The sequence below is a fragment of the Hyperolius riggenbachi genome, chromosome 4, assembly GCF_040937935.1.
Source record: "Hyperolius riggenbachi isolate aHypRig1 chromosome 4, aHypRig1.pri, whole genome shotgun sequence".
Lineage (NCBI taxonomy): Eukaryota > Metazoa > Chordata > Amphibia > Anura > Hyperoliidae > Hyperolius > Hyperolius riggenbachi.
In genome coordinates, this window is record NC_090649.1 from 127,914,647 (window position 1) to 127,928,490 (window position 13,844).

General features: G+C 42.5%; 1 protein-coding gene across 2 annotated transcripts in view; it reads left to right on the forward strand.

Moving 5' to 3' along the window:
• Positions 1-13,638, forward strand: part of IWS1 (interacts with SUPT6H, CTD assembly factor 1) — a 41,786-nt gene extending 28,148 nt beyond the window's left edge. The window contains exons 8-15 of one of the 2 annotated variants that reach the window (XM_068280591.1): positions 559-641; positions 2,254-2,383; positions 2,501-2,618; positions 3,710-3,821; positions 4,029-4,085; positions 6,629-6,740; positions 6,950-7,115; positions 13,202-13,288. In XM_068280591.1, coding sequence (XP_068136692.1) covers positions 559-641; positions 2,254-2,383; positions 2,501-2,618; positions 3,710-3,821; positions 4,029-4,085; positions 6,629-6,740; positions 6,950-7,078 — 741 coding nt within the window. In that variant the 3' untranslated portion in view covers positions 7,079-7,115; positions 13,202-13,288. Of the gene's footprint in view, positions 1-558; positions 642-2,253; positions 2,384-2,500; positions 2,619-3,709; positions 3,822-4,028; positions 4,086-6,628; positions 6,741-6,949; positions 7,116-13,201 lie in introns of both variants that reach the window. The other variant, XM_068280592.1, reaches the window with a different exon arrangement.
• The last annotated feature ends 206 nt before the right edge of the window (positions 13,639-13,844 follow it).

A 13,844-nucleotide genomic window follows, 5' to 3' on the forward strand; every position in this document is an offset into this window, starting at 1 on the left:
AGAGAGACTGAATTCAGAAGTGACCAGAAAAAGCTCAGAGACGTGTGAATGCTGTTCTCTGGAATTAAGAATGCTACTTATATTTTTATTTGGTGACACAAGCCGCGTACACACACTAGATAGACTGTTCCCATCAGCATGATCTTTGTGTCTAGCAGGTCTTCTGTGGCACGATGCGTCAACCAGAGATCCAGAGGTCTATGTCATCTTAGCTGAGCCACCTTACCCCTTTTCACTCAGAGCCGCTCCCATCATCCCTCCTCCACTCTCTATTGCAACAAAACCAACCACTAGTCTGTAGGACCATTTGTACAGCACTTTATCCCAAACTGTCACCCAAGGGACCAAGTCCAGATCCCTGCTGGAGTCAGTAATTGTGCACATACACACCTTTAGAAAGCTTGTGGGGTCACTGCTGTTTTGTCCTCATTAGACATCCTGACTAGTTAGAGTTTCCTAATGCCCATAAAATGCCAGTTCAAGTCAGGGACCTATTGTAATATGTTTTTTATATACACAAGTTTAATACAAGATGTGTTTCACTGATTGTATTTTTAGGAGGACAGAAACCTTAACACCAACAAGAAGCCTGCACTGAAGAAACTAACCCTACTTCCCACTGTAGTCATGCACCTGAAAAAGTAAGGGCTAAGTCAGATTTCACAATTGATTTTAAACTGTACAATAGCTTTTCCTATCATTTTTTTCTAGCAATTTATAAAACATACACAAATGTTGATGTTTACAAATATGGATTGGCTTTAACAAAGATGCCAGAAAGGTACAATTATTCCTTACATAGACATTGGGCATGATTCACAGAGCTTTTTCGCCTGTTTTCCTCTTTTCTATGTTACTTTTTTAGGCTTCTTTCACAGTAGGAAGTTGCGTTTTGATGTGAAATTTAAAGTCACAACGCAAATTACAATGCAATGCCCCCAAAAAAGTCACAACGCAACTTTATGCCCCGTTATCGTCGCATACAGTAGAACATACAGGCAATGAAACGTATGCTTCTAAGTAATTACTGAGCATGTGCAAACAGTCCAACGCAGCTAATAACGTGTATAACGCACAGCATGCAGTACTTTCACTTAAAGAGACACTGAAGCGAAAAAAAAAAATGATATAGTGAATTGGTTGTGTACTATGAATAATTACTAGAAGATTAGCAGCAAAGAAAATATTGTCATATTTTTATTTTCAGGTACATAGTGTTTTTTCTAACATTGCATCATTCTATAATATGTGCAGATTACACAACACTCAGCATTCAAAATGAGTCTTTCAGAGCAGTCTGTGAAGTAATGACCTCTCCTCTAGCAGAGAAAAAGTAAACAGTTCACTTACAGTTGAGATAATAAAAGTCAGATAACAGCCTTCTCCACGACTAACTTAGTCGGAGAGCTTAATGGCTTGTTTGCATAGAGATAACAACTGGAGTTTCTCAACTCTTCCTGTACTGGAAACAATTAGACTGATGTATCTGATCTTAATGTTTTATTTCTTAGCTGTACTACACATACAAATCATAATATCATCATTTTTTTTTCGCTTCAGTGTCTCTTTAACGTGCAGCCTTGGTCACCAATGCAACGAGTGCACTGTGAATGGGGCATTGATTTTTCATTGCAGGGAGTTATTCTGCGTTAAATGTTGTTTTAACGCGCGACTTTAACGTCACACTGTGAAAGAGGCCTTAAGCTCCTAAAGAGCAAAAATATAATATAATTAAGGTGAGAAAAAAAATATTGAAGTGAAGATGATCAGGAACAACTTACTTTGAGTCATGATTTTGCTTGTAAATGTGCTGAAAGGTTATTTTTATCAATTAGGTGATAAATAAGCAATTTATGAGAAGTTTTGTGAATAGAGCCCATTCTCACATTGTTTAACTTCTTGTTCACCAGAATTAAGCATTGGAAATAGAAATAGTAAAACGGGACATAAACGCCATGTAACATCCGTACCCACACTTCCAAAATAAGGCACAGTATGTACAACTCATCCAAATCCATGGAGATTCGGATGCGTACTCTTATTGGAACAGGTGCCGGCATCTGTTTTGGAGACCGATGCCAGCACAAGTGAAAAGTGGGCCCTCACTAAATATGGGCACTTCCTGTTAAGATATCAAATAGTTTTTACCTGTGTATGCTTATTGTGGAGGTATTGGTTTTATAAAGTAGTCCAACTGTATAATATGCTATTTTCGCCCATTATTCTAATGGCCTGTATATCTCCATCCTTAAGGCAAGATCTGAAAGAGACCTTCATTGACAGTGGTGTTATGTCTGCTATAAAGGAGTGGCTCACACCCCTTCCTGACCGCAGCTTGCCAGCACTGAAGATCAGAGAGGAGCTGCTGAAGATCCTCCAAGAGGTGGGTTTGCTGAATATCGCTTATGTGCTGTATTATTCATGCCTGCTTTTTTTCTATATTGCTAAACCTGCAGTTCTCATTTCTATACTTGATTATGCATTTATTCTGTTCCTGCAGCTGCCCAGTGTAAGCCAGGAAACCTTAAAACACAGTGGCATTGGCAGAGCTGTTATGTATCTTTACAAACATCCCAAAGAGTCAAGACCAAACAAAGACGTTGCTGGAAAACTCATAAGTATGTATGTTATGTTGGATGTAAAATAATACTGTATATTACAGTTCAAGTCTATCTTCTTGAAAAAACTATTAGCTAGAGAATCAGACCTTTTAGGTCTCCTGCTATCACCCCCATAAGGTAAATAAAGCATATATTGTGTGTGGTGGTCATTAAAACTAGACAGATCTAAATGCCACAATTACTGTGATCAGGAGCTGCGCATAGCTTTGCGCTGCGGAGGGGAGTAATAATCTTGCAGCACATGGTGTCCTATCAGGTGGGGCAGTATGGCAAACTGTAAGTTTGACTTTATACTGAGGATTTATCAGGCACAGTTCTGACGTTTATCAAAAAGGGGCCTCAAGAAATAAGGTCCAGGGAGTAGAGGATTATTCTATAGTAATTTGTTCATCAGAATTTTGGGATATAATGGAAACCTTTTGAATAAACTATTACCAGTAAATTGCAATCTGGCAATACTGTCCTGTCTGTCACTGGAAATGCTTTAAATCTTTTTCGTATCACAAAAATCTGTATAGAAATAAAATAAGATAATGCAATTAATAGTCTGCGGCTTCTACCTGTGACTAATTGTAATCATTTCAATTTGTTCAACATTAAAACATTTTATTCCTGGACCATGTCAGTGCTTGGTAGAGCAACTGAAATCAAGCAGTCAGCTATGGGTGGCAAGTTTCTGTCAAAGGATCTTGGGGATAAGGTTGTGGACAGGCGAAAGTTAAGAAATGCATACAAAGAAAATTAAATGCTTTAATAGGAGCACAGTAATATCTATCATTAAGATGTGGAAAATGTTTGGTGTCTGTGCCATCAGTTATCTGATCCACAGTAGTATTAGTATAATGACCTCCAAGCTCTGCAACCTCTAGCAGCTTGGTGGCATGGAGCTTGACCAAGGTGCGGTGGCCAGAGAGGGGTGAAATCCTTTGATTCTGTTTTATAAATTATGTAAATTGGGGAAGATGGTCAAATTTCCATTTTAGTTTCCTGGAGATAACAGATCTGTGGCTATTTGGAGAACTCCTGGGAATATTTTGACATTCACATTCTGGAAAATCGTTGGTAACTAAATGACTTTATCCCTCCAGATGAATGGTCACGGCCTATCTTTGGGTTGACCTCCAATTATAAAGGGATGACCAGAGAGGAGAGAGAACAGAGAGATCTGGAGCAAATGCCCCAGCGCAGAAGAATGAGTAGGTAAATCGTCTCCTTTTTTCTGCTCTATACATACTATAGTTGTTTAGTTTACACTGACTGCTTTTTACAGCTACCCCCTGGAAACCTGCATACTGCAACTGCTTATTGGGGTGTTTTTTTTTTTTTTTTTTTGAGAAACAGAATATTTTTAAGGACCAACACTTATTTAGAGATATTTTCTTTATTTATATATTCATTTATTTGCAGTTCGGGTGGGCAGACGCCACGTAGAGACCTGGAAAAGGTGTTGACAGGAGAAGAGAAGTAAGTGCATGCTTTCCACAGAATGTTTTTCTATGCAATGCAATATCAGCCACTGACTGAGACGTGGATGGGTTGATAGTAATTTACTGTATTTATATAGCTCCAACATCTTCCGCAGAGCTTAACTGAAAATAAATAATTTTTTAGCGAGAAGCCAGTTAACTTTTCTATATGTTTTTGGGATGTGGGGGGAAACCGAGCGTGCCCTGAGGAAACCCACACAAACATGGGGAGAGCATATAAACTCCTTGCAGATAATGCCCTGTGATGCAGCGCTGCAAGGCGCGAGTGCTATCCTCTACGCCACCATGCTGCCATTTTAAGGTTATCACATATGAAAAATGTACTCTGATTAATCAATCCTGTGCAGTGATCTGCAGCAATCTCTTGCTACAGACTGACTGCACTGGATCTGTAAAGCAAACTCGTAAAGGGTAGAGTTGTGCAGCGGACCTGTGTTACCTTCTGAGTTTAGGACAATCCTGACATTTAAAATGATATATGGCTTTGTTGTTCGTTTGCAATAATGAATTAATCTCACCGATTAAAGTAAAGTGGGTAAAAACATTCAACTGAACACGGGGAGAATCGAAGAAATATGGACAGTTTAAACACATTACCTGTATATCACACCCACAGTCAGTTAGGAGAGTAAGGCTGGAGTCAGTGGTCAGTTGCAGAACGCATGCGCTGAGTGTGAACTGCACTGGAGAGTGGGCATAGACTTTAATACAAAGCCTGCATGCAGCGAGTTAGAATAACACGATCCATTAGCAAAGGGGTATAATCAGGCCCATAGAACTGTACGGGTGGTGAGTTTCCATGCAGAAATATTCTGCAAGGCAACGGATGCACTGTGATCTAGCCCTTATGGTGGAAATTGTCAAGCAGAACAAAAATGACAACTATGCCATTGCTTCTTGCCTACAGCTAATTGCTGCCAGCTTTACTCTTCAACAAAATTATTATTAATTTATAAAGCGCCAACAAATGCCGTGGTGCTGTACAAAGTAAGAAACAAACATGGGGTACATAGTATAGACAATGGTATACATCAATATACAGAATTAGTACAAAATACAGAATTGGTAATTACAGTGACAAAAGTAATACTATGAATAAAATGTTCTTCGTAAGTTTTGTAGTGTCCTTATTTTAGTCAAGTTTGGATGCAGAAAGATTTCAAAGCAGTTATAAACCAGAAGAGGGTGTATCAAAGAGGATACATTTGGCTTATTTTTTTATTTTTTTTTATTTTTTTTTTTTTAGAATAAAACAGTTACATGTTTAACTTCATAAATGACAAAAAAAAAAAGTCAAGAAATCATTTTAAAGAACACCTGTAACAGCAAAAAGTCCCCTGGGGGGTACTCGCCTCGGGAGGGGAAAGCCTCAGGGTCCCAATGAGGCTTCCCACGCTGTCCTCTTTCCCTCGGGGGTCTCACTGCAGCCCTCCAAACAGCGACGGTGTAAATATTTACCTTCCCGGCTCCTTCGCAGGTGCTGTGGCAGCTGTCGGCTCCGAAGTAGGCAGAAATACCCAATCACCATCGGGTCTGCTCTACTGCGCAGGCGCAAGTCTCCGGCGCCTGCACAGTAGAGCGGACCCGACTGATATCGTTATTTCCGCCTACTTCGGAGCCGAAAGCCGCAACAGCGCCCCCGCTGGAGCCTGCAAAGGTAAATATTGAACAGGCTATCGGGCGGCTGTTCGGAGGGCTGCAGCGAGACCCCCGTGGGACAGAGGACAGCGTGGGAAGCCTCATTGGGACCCTAAGGCTTACCCCTCCCGAGGTGAGTACCCCCCAGGGGAACTGTTTGATCTTACAGAGTCTCTTTTTACAGATTGAACCCTATATTTTCCAAGCTCTCTTGTGTCTAGGATTCTTTGTTTGTTAGTACTACTTGATTGTAAAAGAAAGGAAGAGGTGTGGGGGGGAGGGGGGGGGAGGCCTGCTGCTGCTGCTGCTGCTGCTGCTGCTGATGTAAATCTCCCAGCATGCACTCTGCTACGAAAATCTGGTGGTGGAATAGTAATTAACACGAGTAATGAACACGGCCCGGACTTGTGCAGCAGCACGATCAGCCATATACCGGCTGTATCTTGTGCCCAAGTCTGCCAGCGCCGATTCATCTCATACGCCTTTATAGTGGTTGAGTGAAATAACCAACTAGTGTCTGGGTAAAACCAACTTCTGCTGCCTGTTAATAAGTGTGAAATGTTAAAGCGGACCTAAACTCTTGTACAGCAGACAAGGAAAACCTATCGTTGCTGAGAAATCCACTCTGTTTGTCTTGAGAGAGATTACCCTGCTTAATTAGTCCTTATCAGCAAGTGTAAATCAGGGCTATCAGCTGTGTCGAGTAAATGCTGGAGGGTTTTTGTAGATTTCTGTAAGTTGTAATGAAGAAATGTTTGTTCTTAAAAGGTTATTATGCTGTATCTACAGTAGATAGGAAGTACCGTGTTTAGGTCTGCTTTAAGATCAATTTTGATGGGATTGAGTTTAGATCAGTTGTAACTACTCTCTTCTTTTTCTCAGGGCATTAAGGCCTGGTGACCCAGGTTTCTGTGCTCGGGCTCGTGTTCCGATGCCTTCAAACAAGGATTATGTGGTCCGACCCAAATGGAATGTGGACATGGAATCTTCTCGGGTAGGTTGATATAGGGACTGTTTTATGACTTTACACCTTTTTATGTCCTATAAAGATTCTAAACCCTCCTTTATTCTGTTCTCTGCTTTGGAATTGAATATCACTTGTGTATCTCTGAGGAAATCTCTTGCTACTGAACATTCTTTGCTCCTTTCCACCGCTCTTGCTTTCTCTGTTCTGTCTCTTGCTATGGTGGCATCCTGAGTCAGTTTGGAGGGGCGCGGAAAGGAATTACTCGTCTGGAGAAGCACAAAAGACGCTTTGCTGAACAGAAAAGGCTCACTAAAGCCATTCGTGCCGTAAAATTCAGCATAGAGGGGAACAGAATGCCCCTGTGATATCGGAGCTGAGAACCCCTTTGGGTCTCCATGAGAGGTATCCCCACTGAAACCCTCTGCTGGAGCGACAAGGCAGCGGGTGTGCTCTGCATGCACAATTAATTGGCTGCTCAAACCACTCCCACTAACATCACTGAATTGGGAGAACTAAAGCATTTGAACATTAGGGCTTACTGCACATGGCAACCAATCAGCTGTCACTTTTTGTTAGTTGAAAATTGGTAGTTTGATTCTGGTTCCTGTTGAAGCCGCTTAATTTAATTGACCACTATCCCAAAAAAATTGTAAAATTTTAAAATACATGTAAACACATACAAATAAGAAGTATGTTTCTTCCAGAGTAAAATTAGCTATACATTAATTTTTCTTCTATTTTGCTGTCATTTACAGTAGTTTGTAGAAATCTGACAGGTTTTTGACTAGTCCATCTCTTCATGGGGGATTCTTAGTAATTTTATTCTTTACAAGACCACTCCCTGGAAAGGATCTATACCAGGGGTCTCAAACTCAATTTACCTGGGGGGCCGCAGGAGGCAAATTCAGGATGAGGCTGGGCCGCATAAGGGATTTCACAAAAAAGTCAATCAGCAGATAACGCCCCCCCCCTGCACTGATTTTTATATCAAATTCACAAGGAAACAAACTATTTTGCCTATTTTACTGTTTAGTTCGCTTCAGTGCTCCCATTACAAGTAATCCGCCGTGTCACCGCCGCAAAACGAGGGCTGCAGAGCCCCCAAATCGTCCGGGGGGCAATCCGCCGGCATTTCCTGGAAGGAGGGGCAGAGCTACAGCTGGAAGCTCTGCCCCTCCTGACGTCAATCGCTGCACGGATCGCCGCCTCTCCCCGCCGCTCTCTGTGAAGGAAGAGGGAGGGGCGGGCAGAGCCGGCGATGCGCCGCGATTGACGTCAGGAGGGGCAGAGCTGAAGCTGAAAGCACTGCCCCTTCCAGAAAATGCTGGCGGATTGCCCCCCGGGCGATTTGGGGGCTCTGCCGCCCTCGTTTAGTGGCGGGGATGCGGCGGATTACTTGGGAGCACTGAAGTGAACTATAAGGAAGCTTTTGCCGGCGCAGGCCACAAAATATTGTATCGAGGGCCGCAAATGGGCCGCGAGTTTGAGACCCCTGATCTATACAAAGATGCAGACTGCCCTCCCTACCGGTTTGCACACTGTTCTACTGTTCTGACAATTGGACTGAGTAACTGCTGTTCACTAAGTTCTTTTGAACATAAAGAAAACCCTGAGAATCCCCCATGAGAGGATGGGCTAGTCCAAAACCTACTACTTACGTAAGTTACAGCAACATAGAAGAAAAATTATTTATAGCAAAAATTACTCTGGGAGAAATGGGTTTTCATGTATTTTCAATTTTTCAAACTAGTGGTCCTTTCACCTTTCCTTGCTGTAGTTCTCTGGTTAGTTTAAATGAAGCCATCAGCATTGGATTCATTTACTTTACTTTATCAGGTCTTGGCTTGTGTGTGTTGTCATTGAGCTGGTTTGTGGCTCAGTTTATGAATTTCTTGTGTCGGGGAAAAATAGTTCAACCTATCAAGCTTACAAAGCAGCTAGTAGTGTGCAGCCATTTCACTACTCTGGGTGATCTTGAAACTCGGGCTGTAGTCATTTTAATGCTTGATAGATATAGAGTCCTCCTCAAGAATTTACTTGGTGTGTCTCCGGACTGGGAGAATTGTTCACACTGCTATATTGACAGGGACAATGTGCCAAATGATCAATATTAGATTAAATCTCAGCAGAGACTTTCTCTAATCTCTCTCTCTCTCTCTCTCTCTCTCTCTCTCTCTCTCTCTCTCTCTCTCTCTCACTGCAGAGTTTTGCACTACTCATTGCAATACAAAGCTATGGAGCTTTGCTCTCATGCTGCTACTGCCCCTTACTGTCCCTCTGCCCACTTGATCTCCCGCAGAAAAGCATTTATTGAGGAGTGTTAAGCATTAGACAGAACTGGGTCAGAACCAAAATGCCTTAAGAAGAAAAAGTTTAGAAAGCTTGCAATTTACCATGCACAGCTAGTCGCTAAAGGTATTACCGGAACCCCAACCGACAGTCCTCATGACTGTCAGTTGGGGTTGGGGTTCTGGTAATACCTTTAACGACTAGCTGTGCATGGTAAATTTCAAGCTTTCTAAACTTTTTTCTTCTTAAGGCATTTTGGTTCTGACCCAGGTCTGTCTAATGCCTGAAGAAGAAAGTCGTTTAGAAAGCTTGCAATAAACCATGTACAGTTAGTCATTACAGGTATTACCGGAATCAGCGCTTGTTGGTTTGATGTTTACATTTCAGCCCTTGGCCAAGTGAATCCACCAGGCGCATTGCTCTTTGATGAGGATCGGGAGCAGTTGTCCATGCGCTGGATTCTTTATCAGACGTCCCGGCCAAGTTTAGTCTGGCATGTGTTAGTAGCTTTATGCCAGGTACACACCATACAATTTTTCTGGCAGATTTACCTGCCAGATCGATTATTTCCAACATGTCTGATCTGAATTTTGATCGATTTTTCCAGTCGATTTTCCTCTTCACTTCTATGAAACTCTATCGGAAAATCGATCGAAATTCAGATCGGACATGTTGGAAATAATGGATCTGGCAGGTAAATCTGCCAGAAAATTGTATGGTGTGTACTTTGCATTAGACTCTTAACCACTTGCTGACCGCACACTCATACCGTGCGGCGGCAAAGTGGTAGCTGGAGGACCAGCGACGCACATCTGCGTCGCCAGGTGCCTCCCTAATTAATCAGGAAAGGCTGCTCGCGCGAGCGGCCGTTTCCTGTTAGATCACGGAGCGGGTCTCAGACTAAATGTAAACGCAGGAGACATTTGTCTCTTTTGTTTACATTGAACGGCGCTGTTGCTACAGCAGCGCCGTAAGGCAGATCGGTGATCCCCGGCCAATCAGCGGCCAGGGATCACCTCCATGTGACAGAGGACAGCCTGTCACTGGCTGCACAGGACGGATAACGTCCTATGCAGCCCAGATCACCAGGGGGGACAGGGATGGGGGAATTTCGCCGCGGAGGGGGGCTTTGAGGTGCCGCCCCCCCCCCCCCCCCGCAACACCCAGGCAGGCAGGAGAGATCAGACCCCCCTGCACATCATCCCCATAGGGGGGAAAAGGGGGGGGGTGATCTGATCGCTCTGCCTGCAACCTGATCTGTGCTGGGGGCTGCAGAGCCCACCCAGCACAGATCATAAAAAACGGCGCTGGTCCTTAAAGGGGGGGGGGGGGGGCGGCGGGTAAAGGCTGGGTCCTCAAGTGGTTAAAACAAGCATAGATCTTAGGGTGGGGAAGCTCCTTTTATTTTATAGGTGTATAATCTGTTGAAAATATTACATGTGCCTTGCTTAACCACCTCCTGCACCTTTGGTGCAAATAGGGCATATATAAAAGTCCTGCTTTTCCACTAAAGTGCAGGTGAGCCATGGATTTTCAAACCGCGGCATAAAGTGACTTATGAGCCCGAGACCGCGATAACAATCTCTTTTGGGAAGAGTTGGTAAAATAACATGATAGGTTTTAAATTTTTCCCTCGCCTCCTGTTAGGTTGACTTTAGAAATGAAGGTCCTGGTAATCACTGGATCAGGAAGCTTTGCGTTGGTGTGGGGTTGTTATTCTTCCAACCTCACTCAGATAACTGGTTCATTAGCCTATAAGTTTGCCCATTAATTTATAGCACTGTGCTTACAAATAGCGGTGTTAATTTTTAGACCTACTCAAACTCCTGAGTCCAACACCATACAATGAGGATGGAAGAGAGCCTGGGAATATAGGTCAACTTAGCCTCTGGCAATATTCACAAGACTTACAATATCACCTTTTTTTTAGACTATTTCTTTCTTTGCTGACACTGCTTAAAGTGGATTTATCAAAATGAGTGTACAAGTGTAGCAGTAGCTCACATCATCCCGTCAGAATCCTTGATCGTGGCATCAGCTGCAATGTTTGCAGCATTTTTCCCGCAATCTACCTTGCAATGGTTTCTGCTTTTGCTAAATATGGGTATTGATAGTTGGTGCCCATAAAAATCTGGTAATTATCAAATCATATGAAAATTGGTGCCACAACAAGCATGCCCGATCAACCATTCAACTGATTTTGGGCAGGCAGGGAAATTTGGGGTCACTGTGGCCGATTGGGTGCATGGCAATAATGACGTGCAATATCGTCAAGGACTAACTCTACGGAACCACGGCCACTGTCCCTCCCAAATGTTATATGTGCCCATGCAGTAAAATACTTTACCTGTCACACCGTCTGCTAGAGTCTAAGTGTCCGTTGTACTTCTGCATTCGGGTCCCACGTGACTACTGGGATATAGCTTGTGTGACATCACACATTCCTCACGTGCTATAACGCTGGCAGTTATGTGGGGTGCCAATGCAGAAGTACTGCAGACAGGTAAAGTATTTTAAGGCCTAGGTTCTCACTGTGTGGTACGCGTACCCCGGGGTTACTTCTGATGGTTCCAGGGGGTACTCGGGCTTCATATACTTTAAATTTAGAGTTTTAGAAAATTATAAATCTTATTTAAACACCACCAAATTAGCATTTTAGCTAATTAAAAGCAATAGTAAATTCTTGAAAATAGTTAAGAACCAATTATCATGTACTAAAATTTAATTTAGATTTGTCAAGGGGTACTTGTGATGTTTACTATTCCAGGGGGTACTTGGTGAGTACAGGGTTTCAAAAGGGGTACATGCCAATAAAATGTTGAGAAACACTGTTTTAAGGCATCCACCAGATTAGATCAGAGAGATCTGTCTTTTAGTTGATCTAGCGATGTATGGGCACCTTTTAAAGAGACTCTGAAGTCTTCTCTTTTTTTTTTTTTTTTTTTTTTTTTTACTTATTTTGTTATAAAATTCTCTTCAGCATTAACTTCTAAGTGGAATCACTGCATCCCTGTGGCAGAGGAGTGGTTTATTTCTGAGAAGTAGTTCCAGTTCCAGGACTTGCAGGGTCTTTCTTCCTGGAAGAGGCAGAGCTTTGTGCTTTAGCTCTGCAATCTCTGCCAATCGCTGCCTCTCCATGCTCCTCTTTCTTTTTTCACTGAGAGGGGTGGGGAGAGGCAGAGATTGGTGAATATTGACTGCATAGGAAGCAGAGGTACTGCAAAAAGCTCTGCCTCCCCAGGGCAGCATAATCTGCAACCTGCAAAGTCGTGGAACTTTGCAGGTCTATTTCTCAGTAATAAACCACTCCTCTGCCACGGAGATGCGGCGATTCCACTTAGAAGTTAATGCTGGAGAGGATTTTATAACAAAATAAGGTAAAAAAAGAGACCTCAGAGTCCATACATACATACACTACTCCTGGTGGATCACTTGGGGCCAAGCGAAAGTAGATAACCTTGTTCTCCCCCACTTACCCCCCACCCTTCTTCCTTGTCAGGCGTCATTGATTGTATACAGCCTTTAATAAATCGAGTCCATCAGTTTGAGCTCTTTTTTTTTTTGCCTTGTGGAATTCAATGGGTGATGCATGTCGTAGAAGTCTTCATGCTGCACTCCATTGTATTCCAGCATTTTACCACACTTTGTGAATAATGGGCATTAATATAATGCTTTCTTAAAATGCGTACCCACATCCAATTTGAATTACTCAATTTTACCACCTTCATGTAGTATGAGAGATTACCTACACAATCTGTTCACAGAACTTGTTGGCCCTCACACTACATGGAAGTGGAAAAAAATGGGCAATTGAATGTGTGTATGCACCCTAAGCCTGGTACACAATCACTGACCAATCAATATCTGTTGAACCTCATACTACATGGAGGTGGTGCAATTGATCAGTGATTGGCCAGTCATAATGGGAGTGTTTTGCAGGCTTTAGTCTTAGCTTTGATAGATTCATACCTGGAGGAGTTGTGCACCTTCATGCAACATGCATGCATCTCAGGCTGCAGGGGTAACACCCTTATTTGCATGTTTGAGGATTTTCTGCATATGTTTTACCAGCGTTGGAGTTTGAATTGCTTGGAACTTTCATTAAAACCACCTTAAAGCAGGCTTTGCACAAATAGCCTTTAATATTCCCATGTATAGTTTGATCATTCAGTTACTTTTCCTTCTGTCCTGAACACTAGGGAGGCAACAAGAAGGGAGTGAGCCGATTGGACAAGCAGATGAGGAAGTTCACAGACATCCGTAAGAAGTTCCGCACTGCACATGCTGTGAAGATCAGCATAGAGGGAAACAAGATGCCATTGTGACAGCCTTTGTCCTCCTATGTCTGGATAGCGATGGGCCTCTCAATGAACACTTCTTCAGTCTTGTTACTGTCACTGAATTGGACTCCATGGAGCATTTTGCAATATTTTTAAAATGTTTTTGCCCCTCTCCCTGTAAATGTGTTCAATACCTCACAGGAGACCCGACTCCTCCTCCTGTTAATCCCCGTTCATGCGGAGAATTCTGGCTCTTGTTTTTGGGCCGTATTTAATGCTGTTTGTACAGATTAATTTTTTTTCTTCGTACCTCAGTGTCTGGATTTCGGACAATAAAATTCTATCTTGTTTTTTAACTCTTTGGTGGAACTGTTTGGTGTTTAGAAAGAATATGAAAATTCCTTCCTTTATTTTTTTTTATTTTGTGTCCATTGCATACAACTTATGTTTGCATTATTTATTAGAATTTTACTGACTGGGTTTACAAAATAGTTTCCATGTAAAAGAGATAGTTACTACTTTGCTGATGGAACAGCAAGTTTGCGAGCTGCCCAGACTCCTT